The sequence below is a fragment of the Strix aluco genome, chromosome 4, assembly GCF_031877795.1.
Source record: "Strix aluco isolate bStrAlu1 chromosome 4, bStrAlu1.hap1, whole genome shotgun sequence".
Taxonomy (NCBI): Eukaryota; Metazoa; Chordata; class Aves; order Strigiformes; family Strigidae; genus Strix; species Strix aluco.
This window is the reverse complement of record NC_133934.1, coordinates 65,003,343-65,022,984: the sequence shown is the minus strand read 5'-3', so window position 1 is coordinate 65,022,984 and position 19,642 is coordinate 65,003,343. Positions and strand designations below refer to the sequence as shown.

General features: G+C 45.2%; 1 protein-coding gene across 10 annotated transcripts in view; it reads right to left on the bottom strand.

Annotated features, from left to right (window-relative positions):
• Window positions 1-15,785: 15,785 nt before the first annotated feature.
• USO1 (USO1 vesicle transport factor) overlaps window positions 15,786-19,642 on the bottom strand; it is a 37,304-nt gene continuing 33,447 nt past the window's right edge. For all 10 annotated transcript variants that reach the window (XM_074823344.1, XM_074823348.1, XM_074823345.1 and 7 more), the window contains 3 exons: window positions 18,674-18,772; window positions 17,985-18,200; window positions 15,786-16,787 (listed from right to left, as the gene is read on the bottom strand). In XM_074823344.1, coding sequence (XP_074679445.1) covers window positions 16,710-16,787; window positions 17,985-18,200; window positions 18,674-18,772 — 393 coding nt within the window. In that variant the 3' untranslated portion in view covers window positions 15,786-16,709. The remainder of the gene's footprint in view (window positions 16,788-17,984; window positions 18,201-18,673; window positions 18,773-19,642) is intronic.

The window sequence follows — 19,642 nt, the reverse complement described above, 5'->3', positions numbered from 1 at the left end:
AAATTCACCCAGCCCAGTCCATCTTTGTCAGCAGACAGTGTAAATGAGTTCCCATTTTCCAACAAAAGCATACCTGAAAAGCAAAAAGGAGTAACTGGCCATTGTAGAGACACAGTCCTTCCCTGTTCTGTTGCAGGGCCTAACCTGTGGCTGTTGGCACTGACGTACAGAGCTGGGAGCCATAGCAGAGTCTCCAGGAGGACAGGGAGGTCATTAATACAACAGACTGTAATGGAGCCAGGTGCCAGATGGGAGAACATCCATAAACCAGAAGACGTAAGTGATTGATTGTTTCTGCAAGATAAATACACGTAGGGTTAGCTGGAGCCAGTCTGAACTAACAAGGGCATGCTGAGGCAGAGGAGGTGTGTGAATAGGGAAATGAAAAATTGATTAATAGTAAGAGTGGGTGGATTTCAGAAAAGATATGCTACTCTAGCGAAGATTCAGGCCAGGTGAAATGGGATGCCAGAGAGAAAAGTATGGGACTGTTGTCCCAGCCAGCTTCTTCCTTGTGAGTATTGTCTGTGTTTATGACTGTTTTGTTATATCTGTAGAATATGCACCTCTATCTGTTGCCTTGTAATCTTTGTCAGCTTTTGGATCTTGGTGAAGGAATGGTAAAGATGGTAGCAAAGACATTTTATGTAAGCAGCAATCCTTGAAACATTGCAACCCAGTTCTACCAAGAAATTTAGCCTTCCTTGCAGCTCATGGACATAATTCCCTTTCCTCATCCCTCAGCCAGCCCTGAATGCCCTGAGACTGTGAGCCAGCTGTATAGAGAGATACTGGCTGGCAGAAGTGCTCCTTTGACACCTGCATCATGATGAAGTGCCATTGACTCAAGGAGATCAGGATCAGGTCATCAGAGAGGAGAGAACCTCCCAGTTAGAGGAAACTGGTCAAGGGTGATAGCAAGGACTGATTTTTCACTCATTTGATAACGTTACTGTAGAACTAAGGGAATGAACGTCACTCACATTCAGTCATTTGCAAATAATCGACCTAAAGTAAACCATCCCCAGTTACCTCTCCTTCAGGTGTAGACAACTTCCAGGTCCTGGCTGGGTGGGGGATTTCCTGTCTGCGTTTAGTTTGTACCTCTTCCAAGGCTTGTGGTTTGCCAGCTGGTTCGTGCCTTCCATTAACACCTGCTGGATGTTTAACTCATTTTTAATTTTATGACTGGGGGAGTGAGTCCTGACTTCTGCAACTGGGAGAATTCATCCTGGCAGCTGAGTCTGTGCCTTCTTCTTCTGTCTTCTGTGAGCCAGAGGGTTTGCTCAGTTTTGTTTCACTGAAAATAACCTTGATAGTATAGAAATGGAAACCAAGAAAGGGAGCAACGCAGGAGCATTCTTTGTTCATTTGCCAATGGGCTATGCAAAGACTTGCATTCTTTCTACAGACTCTGCAAAGCATCCTCCACTCTCCCAAATAGAAAATAAAATTCATTAAATCTTCCCAGTCTACACATGAAGCTGCCTCAAATGAGGCTGGATTGGTGGTGCACTGGGAAAGCTTTTCCTGAGCACAATGAAGGAAACATAATCTTCCATTTTCCTAAACACCTGTGAGCTGCCAGTGTTTATGAGTATATGGTCAGTATGTATTCTGAATTAATAGGGAGCCAGCTTAAGCCTCTTTTTACCCAACTCCAAATCATACAAGATCAACAAGATCAGCTACAACAGCCTTGTCTTTGGAACAAGCACACCACAGAAACTCACTGGCTTTCAGATGCGACCATCTGCTTCACTGAGCAGAACGGACACTTTGTCTCAGTCCACTTTTGGTCAAGCGGCGTTTGCACCTTGAAGGGTGGTGCAGCTGCATCAACTTGGAAGTGTTGCTTTTATTTTTACGTTCTGCTTTACAACTCACAGGCTGTGAATAGATATATTTGAAATATATCTGTTGAGTAGATATATTTAAAAAGCTAGGATGAGAGGGGCATTTTTGTTAAAGAGGAACCAAAAAAAACAAATCCAAGAAAATACTGCCTTTTGCATCAACCCGAAAGCATGTTTTCAACAGAGTGAAAGGAGGACTCATAAAAACTTTGTTTGGTGTTGATCAAAGCATTTCCTTTTTTCAACATCTAATACTAGCTATTTACATCACAAACACATTTAAAAATTAAAAAATCCAAAGGGTTTCCTTAAAAGGAATTAAATTATATGAAAACAAAATGAAACTAAAATGAAAAATGTCACCCGCTCCTATTCCTTGACTCAGCTAAATGTATTTGCCAAATCTAAGCTATAATCCTTGTTTCCTGAAAGTGTATTTCTTTGAGTGTATAAACAATCCACCAGATTAAAATAATAGTAGTGCATCCAGTGGTAGCTTTTAAATATATTCTTGCCATAGTTTCTTTTCAAGTTTCATGCCACAGTAAAAACCAAATATTTTGACAAATATTAAGCCACAGGCTTCTTAGGTCAATGGGAACTTTTCATCAGCAGCTGTGGGTTTTGCTGTGGCCTGGACATACTCGTCCCCTGCGGATGTCCTGATGCAGTTAACCCCAGCACTGCAGTATCTCTCTTTCCAGATAAATACTGAAGAGCAAGGCCCCATTAGTACAGAGTTTCTGAGATAACAGGGGGGTGCCCCCACCCTGCTGATGCCAGCTAAGATCTTAGCATAGAAGGATCTTTGAGGCACTTGGAGGTATGTCATTTGACCTGCAGCCATGGCAATAAATTTTAAGTAGAGTCCCAGGCAGTTTAAAGGTACAGTCATGGATGTGTGTATCCATACTCATGCAAAATCCATCTCTGAGGTGCAGTGTTTCCATCACATGCCATAAATCCATCTCCAGGACACATTTCAGTCCTGTGTCATAAATATGCCATTGGCATGAATTCAAAAGAGGTGCTTTTTAAGCACCACCTTTTCTGGAGCCCCATTCAAAACTTCATGTGATAATAATGATAACAAAATGTTTCTACGAGGCCCCTCTTGAAATGAATTTTTTAAAAGCACAGAGAGGAACTGAAAAGCATTAGTTGACAGCATCCTATATAGATAGGTCAAAGCTGCCATGTCTGATTTGCTTTTGCTAAATCCAGAGCAGTCTCACTTTGGCTAACCTGCAGCTTTTCAGCAGGATAAGCGTGTGTGTGTGTGTGTATGTGTGTATATATATATTTTTTATATATATACATATATTATAATATATATGTAGTTGGTTTTGTTGGTGTTTGGAAAACTGTGAAGTCAGGTTTGGGAAAATACATGTTCATTCAAGTTTCCTCACTGACATGGTGTTAACAGCCCTCCCCACAGCAGAGCACAGCCCAGATACAACAAAACTACTTAGCGTGACACCAGAAATCCCCACAGACCAGAAGCACACCAGACCTGCAGTTGCCCTGTGTGCCATCACAGTCTTTAGAGTTGTCGGGTGTGCAACTCCCAGGAGTCTTGGTGCTTTGAGGGAAACAAAAGCAGTGATATAGGAAGGCAAAACTGCTTCTTGTGCTCTTACTCTATACTCTTCTGTCAGCACGGGGTGTGCAGGACGCTAGTATGAAGCTGTGTTACCTGTAAGTCTTTATTCTGCAGTGGCTGGAAGTTTCTAAAGAAGTCCTCCACCCTTTTGGGCTAGGGCAGTGGGAGCACAGGTGAGTCAAAGACCAACTCTCGGCACTGAGGTCTGCATGGCGTGTGAAGGATGTCTGGGTGGCTGTATGTGCTCAGCTCATGAAAAGGCAGCAGGAAGGTTGGAATCTGTCCGAGCAGCCCGAGCTTCCCAAGTGCTTTTGTTCACACAAACCGAGCAGCTCCCCTCTGCCGACGGCGATGGGACAAAACCCAGCTCCATACAAAACAAACACCGCAGCGGAAGCTGTGATTTTACAGAATACCTCCCGCTGCCAAGATTTCACAGGAGATTGCTCGCCGTTTACTCAGTAGACAGAGCTTGTCTTTGCCTGCTTGGTCTTCTGCCAGGCACACTCAGGCACTGGCTGCTGCCTGTTGCTCCAACATGCTGACTGTCTTCCAAGGCGTTACAAGAACCCAGCTTACATGGGGCCAGCTCCTTCCTCACTTACTTGCTTTCTGCTTTGATCCAGAAAACACTGAGCAGGCAGGACCTCTCCTGTTCTCCTCTTGTCCAGCTGAGGTATCGGAGAGGCTGGGCAGCAAGGAGCTGAGCACAGGACACATGAACAACATTGTCTTTAGGCCACAACTGCAAGGTGATCCCCATTTCTCTTCCCATTAGTGTGGCTTTTCCATCACACCAACAATCTTCTCTCACTTGTCCTTTGGACAAAGAACAGAAAGACAAAGGGTTGAAACAGTTTTGCTCTGTGCTCACCTGTGTCTGAGCGAACTGGACATAAGGGGCAGCTGTGGAAAGCATACAGGTGGCACATGCATGGTTTGAGACCTTCTAAGAGAGAGGCCATTTTAAATTGGGATCTCCTTCCATTTCTTTCCTGAGGAGTCTAGGACTCGGCTGTTTTTTTGGGGCCTAGATGGATGCAAGACATACACCCACACCTGGAAATCTGCATGGAAAACCACAGCCAGAGGTTCAGGGACAAACTGAGCGTGGGCTTCATGCTGCAAAAGCACTTGTCTCTCCAAGTGTGCTCCTTACTTCCAGGCAGCACCACAGCCTCTGACAGGTATGGGTCACAGGCACCATATGTGAGCAGGCAGTTGAGGCAGGCCCCAGAGCTTTAGTCAGCTCATGCACATTGCCGAATGCAGGATGCAACAGGCACTTAGAAGCACATCTTGGCCAGCATCCTCCAAGGAAAGGGGTGCTGCTCTCCCCTGCCAGCAGAGAGGGCTGGATGTAAGGAGTGGCTTTGGCAGAAAGCAGGGATCCTCTGTGCAGTTCCTAGTCTCATGTGGACTTATAGCTGCTGTCAGTCCTGTCATCTTCCCAGAGGTGGAAAGATGTGCTACATCATCAGTCCTGTTGCCCTGACACTTCATTTGGGAGATTCCTCAGGGAAATACAGCAGCAAATCTGCAAATAATAGATACTTGTAGATAGATCATCCTTGAAACAGCAGGTACCTGGAAGCAACTGTTTTGACTAATGTCCTGTTGCATACAATGAAGCAATAGGGAAGAAAGAATAACAGCCACGTTATCTGCACAATCAGAAGTCAGCACAACCTCTGATGAGGAGCTGGGAGCGTCACCAGGAACATTCAAACAGGAGCTGAAGGATGAAGAATACTGTATAGCCAGCCCCATTGTAAAAGCTACATTTCAAGGGTAAAAGCAGAAATGGAAGGGAATTTCTCACTTGGTCTTTTCCACTGTCTGTTGAGGTCAAAGCAGAAGGTTTCCAGAGCAAAGGGCAGATGTGACTCAAGTGTATATGAAACTTCAGGAAATTGTCTCAAGTCCCACAGTAATCACATCAGAGCACTTCACCCACAGCTCTGGGCCCAGCTCAGACACTCGCACGCTCTCTATGCTCATAGGAGGAGCCCGTCTTTAGATGGCCAAGTCAGTGATTTGTCTGGATGATGCAACCAGCCTAAGAGTGCATGCACATCTAGAGCATAGCTTTGGATAAAGGACATCTTTGCAAAGTTGTCCGGTGTCTGACATAGCTGCCATAAGTCCAGTTGCTTCTGTGGACTTGCAAAGCACACAATAAACAAGTGCAAGTTCTGACACTTCTTGTGATTGAGATAGCCCTTCACGGCCACCGACTCAGCTGTGACCAGAAAAACATAGCACTGCAGGCAGGACTGCTTGGTAGCATGTGTCATTCAGGGAACAGTAGTGCAGAGTCCTCAAAGCTGCACAGAGACATGAAGCAAGGCCACATGCACAGTGGCACAGCCAGATCTTTGAGCCCACTTGGTCGGCCGGCACAGGCAGGACAACCTGCGGAGATGGAACCTCATCACGACAACAGCACAGTGGTGGCATATGACCGTAGTTGGCATACGCTGGCTTCGGCAGCACACAGCACAGGAGGGGTGGGCTGAGGTGTGGCATTCTTCAGCATCCCAGCTTTATTTTAAAAGCAAACCAAACAAACAGATGTCTATACTGTATCCAGCTACAGTGGCTGTGGTGGAAACACCACCAACAAAATACACAAGCGACCGGGGCAAAGCATGATCTACCAAGAGCTGGGAGCAACAGTCCTGAGGAGCCTCGTTTACTCTGTTCCCCTTTGAATGTGCACTCACATGTGTGGGAAATAGGCAGCCACATGGACTGGAAATCCCAGAGAAAACATGCCTCTAGGTCTGGTCTTGGATTAAGAATAATGTGTTGAAAACACCATTGGGAATAAAGGTATAATTTCACTGCTGAAAGCTTCTAGCCTCTAGATGAAAGGAACTTGTTATTCTTCTTGTACAACAGAGCAGAAAAAATGGGGGACAGAAGCAGCAGTTGCTCTCAGTCCTTAGTGGTTGCAGGAGAGAGGCAGACCTGCTCAGGCTGCCCAAAAGGTAGCAAAACTCCCAGCAGTTCCAGCCCTGCAGAGCCCAATCCAAGCCCATTTAGTTCTGGCATGGCAGCCGGTCCTGTGGCCTGCAGCCACACATGTGTTTAGAAATACTTTGAAAAGCAGGTAGACAGGGCCCTGCCAGGAAGAGGAGTGAGTAATGGGCTACCTGCAGCTGAGGTTACTCACAGTGGAGGCCTTATATCAGTTGCCCAACCATCACCCCCTTCCTTCCCATTCAAGTGCATAGCGTGCAAGATAAAATCAGGTCCAGACAGCTTATGACAAAAAGTTGAGTGTAGGTGTCTGAGAGATTTAAAAAAAATAGTAGAGAAAGTTTGTTCTTATCCAAGCGGATTTCCTGGAGTGATGAGTGAGCCTGGCATGTTCCTACTTTACCTTTGGCATGTGCCTGTACATCTGAGCAGGCTGACACAACCTTGTCCTTTTTTACTGGGAAAGGAGCAGTTACCCTTACAAGCACTCTGTCAGAGCCTGCTCTGTCCTCACCTCGGCTGCACAGGCCACAGCACCAGCCCTTGTGCTGTGCACCCTCAGGGGTGGCTGTGCTGGAGGGAGCTGGGGAGAACTAACATGCTTAGAGAGCGTCTCACTGCTGTCGCCTTGGGGTGCCGTGCCTGCTCTTTGCTTGGTGGTCTGGGCCAAAACTGACTGCCTCCTACCACAAGCAGCTCCAGTAAATCAGACCCTTGGCAGCCTCCTGTATTCAGTACTCACTCTTGGCCCTGACAGGCTGGAGAAGCCCTTTGCTCATTCACCAGGCATCCTAACAGATGCTCTCTTCCATAACCACCTGGGAAAATGTTTTTCCCACCAACAGATGTTTGGGAAAACAGCTTCCCTGAAAAGAAACCAAAAAACAACCCTCCCAACAAATAAATGGCTTCCTGCATTTAAACCTTTCAGGCAGTCCATTCTCGTTCCTGGTGTTTGTGTGAGCAGAGAGAGACATTGACACATTTTGCACTGAAAAATGGGGAAGAGTTAGCATTGGTTTTATTTCCAGATTTTTTTTCCATTTTGTGCTTTAAAACAGCTTAGAAACCTTTAACAAGATATCTCAACACTTTCTCCTGCTACTCACACCCTGTGTGATCTCAAGCATGCCAGTATTTCCGGTCAGTAAAGCTTTTCATTCAACCTGGGTGATTTTTAGTAAATCCTTCATTTACTGAGACATAAGTAAACAAGCAGCCTTCCAGTCACCTTGCAGTGAACTCAGGAGCAGCAATTTAAACAAAAAGGAGGCAGCAAGAGGGGAGGGGAGAGGATGGGAGGGCAGCACAACGCCTGAGCTTGTCCTCAGCTTTGGAGCTAGCTGTGCCTGCTTTCTCACCTGCGTTTTCCAGGAGCCCCACAGCCAGAGATGTTGGCACCGTATCCACATACAGCACAACATGCATCACAGAAGCTTGCAAAAGCCCAGGAAAGGAAGTTGCGTGGAGGCTGAGGCACATCAAGCCGCTCATCTGCGGGGGTCGCACAGTGGATCAGTGACAAAACAGGACTTTTAACTTGGTCCAACACTCTCCCTCTTGGACTCTGTTGCTTCTCCATCAAAGAGTGGAAAGACAGGCCTTCAGGTTTCCACGTCTGTCACTACAACGCTGACTGGGAGTTTGGAAGGTTTGAACCCAAGTCGACACAGTGCTGGCTTCAGCCTGACAGCTGAAGCATAAACAGGTTTCTTTCTGTTCCATCTAAGGAGTAGGAACAAGGGGACTGACTGCCTTGAAACTGCCAGGCAGGTCCATTTTACTGGGGAGCTCAGCAGAAGAGCCTTGTTTTCTGTTTAACAACTACGCAACAAAACCCTCGGATTTCAGAGGCTGGCAGGCAGGAGCACACTAACGGAACCACCGTGAGCCTGCAAAGTCCAAACCCAAGTTCCATGACAAGCTCTTGTTTCAGATAAATTTACGTCCTCAAACTGTGCCAGCTGCTAAAACTATTTTAGGTTGAGAATTACTAGGCTTATGTAGCAGGAGAGTAAGTTATATTATAGCTGTTAGCCCTACAGCTCTGTTTAGTATCAAAAGCGACTGTCTAGTTAGCTTGGCAACCCTTCCACTGACCTCGGTAGCGGCAAGGCGCAGGGTTCCTGGCTGGGTGTCGGTGCCGTGCGTGTGAACACCATGACCTCTGGTGGCCATGACAGCGTTCGGCGAGCGTCAAGACATCTGGTGGCAAAGCCTTACCCAGGATCACTAGCCCAGATGGCTACAGAGACATGCCTAAGGATAAACAAGGTCTAACTAATTACCTCGGCAGCTTTCTCCCTCCCAGCCACACGCACACCCTCCTGAGCCACCGGCAGAAGAATGTAGCCTGCAGCAAACCCGCTGTCCCTTGCATCATCATTTTGGGGGCTGAAAGCATGCAGGTGAGAGACAGGGGTCCCCCAGGAGGGCAGGTGGAGACACAGCATGCGACTTTGTGCTGTCATCACCCAACTTGCTGGTGTCGTGGGAGATGACATGAAGACAACAGGTGGTTGTACTTTGGTCTCACTTTAGACTGAATCTTATTGTGAGTGTTCAGCAGTGAGAATCTGTCAGCATATGAGGTCCAGGAAGGCTTGTACTACTAGCTTAAACCTGTACATGTCTCAGCACTCCCCTAATTAGTGGGGAAGCACCATTTCTCCTTTGCCTTTGGACTGTATGCGTATCCAGGAGCTAAGCTCTTCAGCCAGTGAAATGTCCAGCTCCATGATTTACTGGTGTAAATACACATCAGCGAGGGAGCCTGTAGAGTTAGAGATGTGAACCTGCAGCAACCTGGCCCTTCCTCTACTGAGGCAGCAGAGATCCTACCATTTTGCACCTATTTCATGTCTTAAGCAGCAAATAGCAGCTATGCAGACCCTCTGTTCCACTCTGCACTTCATTCTGAAAGAAGAAGTATGAATAGACAGGACAGGCTAAAACTTGGGGTAAGTCAGATACAGAATGAATAAGAAAGGTCTTTCAGGTAACATCCCTGGAAATATGTTAAGGTACAGGCAACAAATCTGTCTGCAGAGGGAGGAGCAGGTTATTGGGAGTTCAAGAAGCAAATTCAGAGTCATGCAAGCACCAGCAAAGCTTCTGCCTAGACTCGTGTGCTTCCACAAGTTGGCTCCTGCTCTGTTGGAAATCTGGGCCAGCATGACTGAGAAGTACATGAGCACCAGCTCTGTCTTTGGCCCCAGTGTGGCCCAAATGGAGAGCCAAGCAGCCGAAGAGCAAGCTGTTTTCCTGTTGTGGATGCAGAACGTACCTTCCTTGGGCTCACCACGTGGCTCCTTGGTGTAAGACAGGGTGTTGAGAAATCCCTGCCCTGCCAAGAGCCCTGGCTGTGCCAGACAACTCAGCAGCCATCAGGAAAGCTCTGGGAACCCCTCACTGGTGGTGAAACCCAGATGAGAGCCTTCTCACTCTCTGGACGTGGGATATAGTCCTCCCATGCTGACCATCTTAGATGAGGGCAGAGACTGCAGAGCCAGGCACATCTCCATACTGCCCAGTTGATTTTCCTGGTGATGCTTCCAGGCACAGCCAGGGACTTGCATAAAAGTCAGACTGTTGTTCTGTTGCCTAAATGGAGACGCTGCACAGAATAGCCAGAAATGGTTCGTTCCCATAGCATGGACCTGATTTTGCGACTGTGTGCTCAGTGTCAGCCCTGTGAGCTGGGAAGCACCTCTCTCACCCAGTCTGTCACGTAGCCTCAACACCCCAGGTCAGTAAGGAGATAGTGATCTGACTGCAACGGCTGCATCTGCTGACATGGCTGGTGGAGTCTCAGCTGTCCTGTGCCTCAGGTCTCACCGATGATTGGGGGTAATTCATTTTTCTTGTTGCTGAGCTCATCTGCTGCTTGCTCTCATGGGGGTTGAGCTGGGGCCCCTCTGTAACACTAACCCCAGAGCACGTGCTTTCTCAAGGATCTTCCCATGTGTAAATGGACCAGCCTGAAGAGCAATGGCTCTTCTTGACTGGCACTAGTATCTCTTTCCAGTCAAGCAGGCTGTCTGCCCTGTGATTTATTACACTGCTTTTAGTGAAACACGTGCTGCCTGCAAGTAACCGTCAATGACTACAGACTGTCCCTTCTTTGCCCAGCAGTGAAATTTTCAGCTTCAAGGTGCAACATGATGCACCAATGGTATTTTCAGCCTTGGCCTAACCTTCACATTAGCCTCAGGATCTGAGTCCATTGCATCACAGTCTACTCCCAGTAGGATGTCCTTTATCAAGAACAGTGTCATAAGATTATTGGTTTCTTATATAAGTCATAGGAAGAGATCACAGGCTTGTCCAGAGCTGTTTCTTGTTTCTGAAAAGGCATTTCAAATAAATGTCATGTTCTGCGCCTGCTTCATGGAGCAAAGGAGTCAGATATGTACAGAAAAACCTACAGCCTTCACAACAGGGCTATAAAATTAGCAGAGAGCAATTTTTAAGTGCTGCAACTACCTATCTAGTGACATAGATTCACCACCGGCCTCCACAGAGAGGGCCTGTGGTTTTTCAAAGATCAGTTTAGTTGGATTGGCATGCCGGGTGAGCTACAACATCTCGCCTTGTGGGCACTTGAGCTGTAGGTGTCACTTCCCAACACCCATTTCTGCAAAGGGTCACTGCCAAGACTGTTTCCTACAGGCCACACATACATGCACACAACAGTGCCATGTAGGTAGGAGGTGTGATTTAGAAACATGCCAAATAGTGTAACAGAGAGAAGTAAGTAGTATGACAGAGTCCCACTTTAAATAGCAATTGAGAGGGATAGCGAGCAATTAAAGAAATGTGTTTCACTTCTCTTTTCACAACAGAGTTGTGCTACAGAAGAAAAGAGCACAACTCGGCCAACCACAGGGACTTTGCTCTTGTTTGATGGCGGTTGTCCTGCAACTGCTCTTCTTTGCTCATGAATGCTCGAGGCTGGGGTAATCCTGTCAGCTACTTATTTAAAGGAGAGATGCTGTTCGGTGAACACTTGCGCTCAGGAAGAACAGGAGAAGAGGTCCTGGTTCTCCTCCAGTGTCTTTTGGGGGCTGAGGGAGGAACGATCCTGTGGGACAATGGCAAACCTTGCTTGTAGGATGGATTGGTTCAGCAAGCAAGGTGGCTGGGGGAGTGCAGAACAGTTAAAAATCCTCTTGGTGGAAGGGAGAATGATGCTGCATGTGGTACAGGGGCACTTGATCCACCCTGAGAGGTGTCAAACTTGCTAGCATTAAGTCCTGCTCACACCACCGAGCACTGAGCACACTGACAGCTGGCCGAAGGGCTTTACTGAGCAGCCATGTTCCATGGACACCCACACTTGCCTCACCTGATCACCGCACAGGCTAGGGATTTGGTGGCTCAGCCACCAATTTCCCCCCTCAATCTGTCTCCCATCTCTCCTCATTCAAACTTTCCCTTATTCCTATAGTTTAAAGAATGGGAGACATTCTTTCTAGTAAAGTATTTACAAAAAAAAGAGATCTCTTAAGTATGCATTACTGAACACTTTGGTTTGATTTTAAGAACTTCACATAAATGAAGAGTGTTTGGCAATTTCTGAGCTTGCAGAAGACCAGTGGCAGGTGCAGGCTGCATAACTCGGGTAAGGCTGCTTTTGCTTCCCTGAAGTCTGTGCTTTGCAAACAACTGATCCAGAAAATGGTGTAGCAGCCATCTTAAAGAAATTACAAAGACTTCCCATGTTCAGACCAGGCAGCACTGGACCTTTCCTGAAAACCCTTGCCCCGAAAGGGTGTACAGGGAGGGACCCACACTGCCTGGTCTGGACATGGCGCATAAGCACCAGCTCTGGACTCCAAGTGGGTTATGGTGTTCTACTGAAGAGAATTACTTGCTTCTGGTCTTCACTCCTGGTATTCGCTGCAGCTCAGCCCCTCTTCGCCTGTTTATCTGTATTGATGTCGGTATGTGCAACAAGCAACCTAGAAATCTATGATGTATTTACCTCCTCACTATCATCAGTTGCTTGCTTTGACAAAGAGTCTATGTGGAAAGGATCCAAATGCTGTGCCGAGTGAGGAAAAACACCCTGCATTCATGATGTCCCAATCATGATGGGACAAGAACAGATTCCAACAAATTAAGAATAAACCTAATTTTCATGACACAGCCAAGAACGCAGAGTCAAGTGAATACCTCCTGGGCAAAGGCCACCCGTTTGACACTGATACAGTTATAATCCAGACGCGCCTGCTACCAGCAGGAAGATATACCACTAGGATGGTGCAATAAAATAATCAGTGAAACAGGTTTTCTAATTGGGAAAAGCGCTTTGAACAGGCTTCTTTAGAACTTGTTTGTAACCAGTTTGTCAGTCTCCTGAACTTCCTACCCCACCTAGTTATCTCTTCCTTCATTTTTTGCTATTTCAAACATTTTGAAGTTGCATCCAAAAGGAAGAATTTCCCAAGCATAACACTGCAGAGAACGGCAACAAAAAATGTTGCAGCATACCATCTTTCGGGAGTGGCACGGATGTCCAGGTAAGGTTGCCAGATCAACAGCTCCTGATCAAGATCAGGCCAGACCATCAATCATGTGCCTTGTGCTTTCACATACTGAGTCTGTGTTTATGCTTATTTTTCAGGTGATTCTGTCTCATCAGTGCAAGGAAAAGGTTTGTTTATTTTCCCCTATCTTCCTTTCTGTATTCCCCTTCCCTCTAGAGACACGCTTGCCTCCTAGGGCATGATCGCATACTGAAGAACAACTTACATAAATATCTATTTATTTCTGCCCACAGCATTTTTAAAGACCTAACAGAAAGGCACCCAGAAGACAATAAAGTAAAAACATCTGGGGCAATGTAAAAGGTGCGTAGAATAAACAAAGAGCCTGCAAGGTCACAGATCACCTAGTGAGACATGGGAGGGAAGAGCAGATTTCCCTGCTGGCCAGCTCTACAGGCCACATCAGCTTTCCAGGCTCTCCACACATGACAAAGCCACTATGCTTCCTGACACCACTCCTTCTCCATTGCCACCTTCCCTCTCTACGGGAAGATCCAACAATTCCAAAGAAAAGCACTGCTTCATAGGACAGCTGACAGTGATGGGGGAAGAGGTTCAAGCAGATACAAAGTAGATCCATCTTGTTTAAGCAGGGTAGGATGAACTGCCACCAGCTCCCTGGGGGTGAAACTGCTGACAGCAGCAACCGGGAACACCAACGCTCACAGGACACTGGGTGCTGAAGTTGTCACCTGTACCAGGGTTCATTAAAAAAGGCGTTTTTAAAACTGACTTCCCAAGACATGCAGAAAGTTGCTCCCATTTTTTCAGATGATAACACTGGTGACTGAATCACTCAGTGCAAATTTAAACTCCTTAAAAAGTGAGCATACTCCTTCTTTCCACTCTTCAAGTTCCATTCACAGTGGCACATGGGTACAGCTACATGCCTAGCAAGCCCAACTGTAGCCCCAGTTACATCAACGCACCTCTCACGGACCTCTAGGAATCCCTAAGTGAGGCTTGGAGTTAAGAGTAAAAATCTCACTGCAATTCTTATCAACACCATTTTATGTAAGACACATTGAAACTAGCAGGACAGCCCCATCCCCAGTCTGATTACCAGTCAAGCTAACTCTGTGTTTCAACCACACTGGAATAAAGTCCAATGGGAATAGTTAATAGGCCTTGCATCTGGTCAGGAGAGACAGCACATGGTAGCAAGCAAATGCAGCAGTAAATGAGACTGGAACTATCTCATGCTTAAATGCACTGAAAGGAGAAACTGCAATGCACAGATGGCTTCCAACACTTGTAAGTAGTTTAGTTTAAAGCTTGCAGAAGACATCACGATGACAAAATTCAGTTTAGGCAAGTCTAATCTAACATGAGCTTTAGAGAACCCAACAACAAAAATTATCTAGATCATTATATAAAACCCATACCATGAAGTCCAGATTTTTTTTTTCTTTAACAGATTACAGGCACCATGCTTAAAAACTCCTATTGCATTGTGGCTGAAGAACTCTAATCACAAACAGAATTTTCAAGGGATGAGAAATATCAGCCTATATCCATGCATACAGTGGGACCTGGGTACTTAAATTGTTCAGCTATTTGCAACAATCCTATCTTGTGACTGTAGTAAGGATGGTTGCATACCATTTCACCCACTTTGTACTAAGTCCCAACACAGAAAGCTTGAGCATTAAGTCACAGTTTTTATTATTACTCCCCCTGCTGACTTTAAAAGCCAGCACTCCATCCAGTTTGATACAAGAGCTCCAGAACACCATTGGCAAAGCAAAAACCCTTCACTTCCAGCATTTGCACTGAAAAAAAAAAAATTTAAAAAAAACAAGACCTATTAGCTGTCAATGCTGCTGTTGTACCACCTTCCACTTAAACAGTGACCACAGACTATCCTCTTTCTTCTATTTCATGTCAAGAAGAGTATAGTCATACTAGGAAGAGGTACTTGTTTAAGTCACTATATTGGGCTGAATTCATGCAATGTGGGTTTGCAAGCAGCAAAGCCATCAGTTCTTTTAGAACTTGTTCACATCACTGAGAAGCAGCAAGAGCACTGCAGGCCTTCCACCCTGGCTTTTTAACTCGGTGTAGTTTGTGCATCTCCTGCCTTTTAAAAAAAAAAATCTGCCTCAGAATCAAAGTACTCTTACCAGTAAATCTATCTGCAACTCTGGCTGTGTAAATAAACATGGCAAAGCCATCTAGAATAGCCTTCTAGGGCCTGCTGCTTCTGCCCTCATTCTTGGATTTTTGCATAGAAAAAAGAGGTGGACAGGCAACACCCATGATCTGCTTGCTCAAAACTCCTTGTTGATGTGTAATCTTAAGCAGAAAGCTGGTCACGCAGAAGTAAGGACCAGGCCTTGTTACATGGAAGTAAGCTCCCCACAGTCACCCAGCATTTCAGCTCCTGTTTTAGCATTGCTTCTCATCCTTGCTCTTTTCATCCCCATTCCAAAAAAATCTGCCCAAGGATGGAGTGCAAGAGTAGAGCTCATTTAAACTACTTCTTCCAACAATTTCATGTTAAAACACACATCAACTGTATGAAGTACCTTTGAAAGAGACTGTGTCCTGATCTTCCTCAAATTACCATTTGTTTAAGGATTCTATTTTTAACAAAAGCCTGAAGTTAAGCACCTACTGAAGTCCATGGTTTTGAAAAATGCAAAAACTGAACCAGCACCCCTACATACTCATGTGATGAGAGCCCCAGTAGGTGGCATATTGTTTTTTTCATCTGCCGCCCTAGACTGGTTTTAGACAATTTTACATGTGTATTAAAATATACTTTATTAAAACAGGACAAGAGAATTAAATGAGTACTAAGTGGACATACCTATTTTTATTACCAAAAAAAGAAATTGATGCATTTACTGTATTCAGTTTTTTCTTTTAAAATTTTGTCTTTTATTCACTCATCAAGAGCCAATAAATTATATAAATCATAGTTTTCATTTCCTTACTGAAGTAGTCAACGAGATTTTTAATTATTTTTATGCTGACTCGGTAGCACATTAGATCTTTAGAAAGAGTATATTGGTCTTTGTTTTTCCATAGAGATTCTTCTTAAAAACGCTACCTTTCTTATGCAGGTTTCCATGAAACCTCTTCCACATTATTAGCATAACGCTGCAGTTCCCCGGGGAGGTTCCGCATGCAGCCATATCAGGTGTCAAGGCACTCGACGCTGTGCAGGTCCATCCACACCTAGAGAACTAGCCCACGAGGCCGGCGCAGTGGCCACCGCGCACCGCAGCCACCCCAACCCTTCCACCTCGCTGCTGCTCTTTAAGGGAAGCCACAAATTACACTGAAGCTCCATGCTGAAGGCAGGGGCAATGATTCCATTTGACAGATGTTAAACCAAATACTTTTGTATTTAATTATGTTAAGAGTTCCAGAAGGTTAAAACCATAGACAAATGCACAGAACTTCTGTCAATGACAATGAACTGAGGCAGCAACATTGTCATCCCATGCTTTAAACAGTGTCTAAAGCAACTTCTAAACAAGTACAATTTGGGATACTCATGTAGAACTTAAACAGTGTTTTTTTGTTTGCTTTACCTAGTATGAAGGGTTTTCAAACACTTCAGTAACTTATAACTAGTCCCACTGGTTACCATTTCCCTGTCTGCTTCTCATAAGCAGACGTTTTGCTTTGTATACCAATAATAGATTTTTTTTTCCCCAATAGCAATGCAATCTATTTTTCATGGTAACACACAAAAGCATTCTAGTCTTGCTCCTCTTCATCTCCATCCTCATCTTCATCCCCCTGATCTCCAGATTCAATATCATCTTCATCTTCAACCTGAAATTAAGAAAGATTTCTTGTGAGCAGTAACATCCCTTAACTCCAATCCAACCTTTTGAAGGCAAGACAAATGCTAAGCGAGCCAAAGTAAGCTTAAAGCTAACCTAAAATTATCATGCTGTATCAATTAGTGCTTACTAAAGGCAGCTGTCATCTTGTAATGTCACAGAGTTTTTAACTCCCCTCCTAAGGGTGGCTGACTGCTGGGAACAGCCACCTCTGTTCACCACCATCAGTTCTGCCCGGTACATTCGAGTACCCAACTTCATATGCCGTTCACTTCCCCATACAGCTGCACGAACTAAAACGCCCCACTCTTCACCAAATAGGCTGAAGAGGAAAACATGTCCGTACAGTGCTTTGCAGTGCAACAGGTGAAGCTACTAATGTCTTCTAGGGTATTTTCTCCCCATTTAAGTAATTTAAGTCAGACTCAAAGATTCCTTAGCTACACTTACAGGATATTTTTCAATACAAATAATGCCTCTGCCCAACACACTCTTTAAAACCCCATTCCTACAGCTGAAGCTGAACCAGATGACCGTTAACTACCAAAATGCAACCCCTTCTTTAAGCAGGATCACATAAATGACAGAATGATTGTCTCCCGATAGGAGACCCAGGCTCTAGCCTGGCGTTCAGCCACAGTAACTGCAGCACAACAGCCACTTTACATCCTAATTACAGTCAGTCACACATCCAGCTGTGAGCCACAAACATTCTTGAAAGAGACCGGCCAGAAGACAAGGCTCCCAGAAACTGCCCTGACAGTTTTCAGTGCTGCTTAAGCAGCAGACTAAAGATTTCTAGTTATCACTTGTATTATCTGTGGAACAATTGCTTAGAACTATAACAGGGCCATCATCTGCTTTCTAGTTGGCAGCCAGGATAAGCTGCGGCAAGGCCAGGCACGTGGTCAGGTGTTGTTCCAGACATACACACGACAAGTGTTCCTCACAGGAGTTTGGCAAGTATGTCTCAAACATCCCTAATCTGAACACTTCTTTCACAAGGCAGTCATCTTCTGTTATTGATGGCTGCCAATATAAGTCGAGAAAGCAACTCTGGTAGATTCAACAACCCCCTATTTATAAAAGATGCCTCACCAGACTTACTGGATCAAGTATTGCCATACCCACATTGCTCAGACCTGCCTAGGACCTGAAAACTTGCTGGACCCATTGTTTTGCTTACCGGTACACCAAGATCCTTCAATTTGATCTTCAGTGCAGATAGTTTCTGATCCTGGTCAGCCAAAAGCACCAGAAGATCATCCTGTTCTTTCTTCGATTCTGCAACTTCTTGCTGAAGTTTGCTTTTCTCATCTTGCAAGATAGCAACCGTACTACTGGATGAATCCAGGTGCTGTTTTAGTGATTCTTTTTCCTCAGAAAGGGCTTTGACTTCACTCTGGCAACAGGAAAAATCCCACCCCAACATACACCATAAGCACTGGAACAGCTGAAGCCTTGTTTCCTACAAACACATTCCATATGCTACCTTTAACAGCTCCAACCCCACCAAATGCCCTGTGGCCTTGCTCCCACACACTTCCTTACCTAAACTCCCCTTATTAGCAACCAGGAGTAAGGTAGGTAGAAGTCTTAACATTGGCTACCTTGCTTCCAGCCAAACTGGACTGTCCATATCAGAGTAAAGCTATTTCATAAACTGCCTTTATCAACTCTTTAAAGACAGACAAGGCCTACATTTCCCAAGTGAAAAACAAAAGAGGAGGCACACCCAGCTTCCCCTACATAGCCTGAAACAAGATGCTGAGGAAACAAACCACTTCCACCCAAAGCCTTTCCTATTGTAGGAGTTGTCCTAACTGAAGGCTGAGCATCACAAGTGACTTTGTTTGGTGTTCATGCACTACCAACCTTCAATTCTTTTATTTCTTGCTCAAGTCGTCCCTCCAATTCAGAGTTGTTTGCTGCTGTTGCACCACTGTCTCCTAACACAGGATCTGCAGTTGTGTTCTGTGGACAAGAAATTTGGTATCAGAGCACTGACTATCTCACATACAAAGAAAGCAAGCTAAGATGTTATACAGTAAGTCAGTTGTAGAATTTAAAAGCATATTGTCTTCTTACAGTGTGGCAGTTATATACATCCTGTGCTGCAAGGCATCAGGAAACAGATCGATGTTTCCTGGGGTCTCAATAAACACATATGCAAGTGCACACAAAAAGCAGAACACAAGGTACAACCCTTATTTCATAGAAGTTGCCCTCTAAAGAGACTGTTAGTTTTTTTCTAGGCAGACCCTGTCTATTACAGGCCACCAGCCTTCACTCAGATGCTTCTTAAGTGCCAAAGATTTTTTTTTTATTCAGCTAAATATCCAAATCTTTGTATGTGACTAAAAATACCAATAGTTTAGTCTCAGCCAGCCCTACCCAAAGTAATTATTTCTAAAATGTGGCAGCTGTCTTTCAGCTAAAACTGCAGCATGGCATGAATTCAAGGTAATTGCTTCTCCAGTTCTACCAGGCTTAAGCAAAGCTCTAGGAGAGGTAGGCAGTCTGTAGGACGGCGAGGAGCTGGTCTGACAGCTGGCGGCAGCAGGGAGCACTTGCACTGCCTCTGCCTCATGAACACACAAGGCCAACACATGTGCAACGGCATCTTGTATCAGAGCAGCTGAGACTGTTGACAGTGGAAGCCTTAAAAGCCTTCCTCTCTCAGATGATCTGTACATTAAACACTTGATATTTTCCCCACATAAGTCCTCTTTCTTGCAATACCAAAATTAGTATTTGGTGCACAAGTCAGAACAAACCAGCCAGAAGCACGAATTTAAATTGGGGAATCCAGCTACCACAGACTAACTACCCTGTGTTGATTAT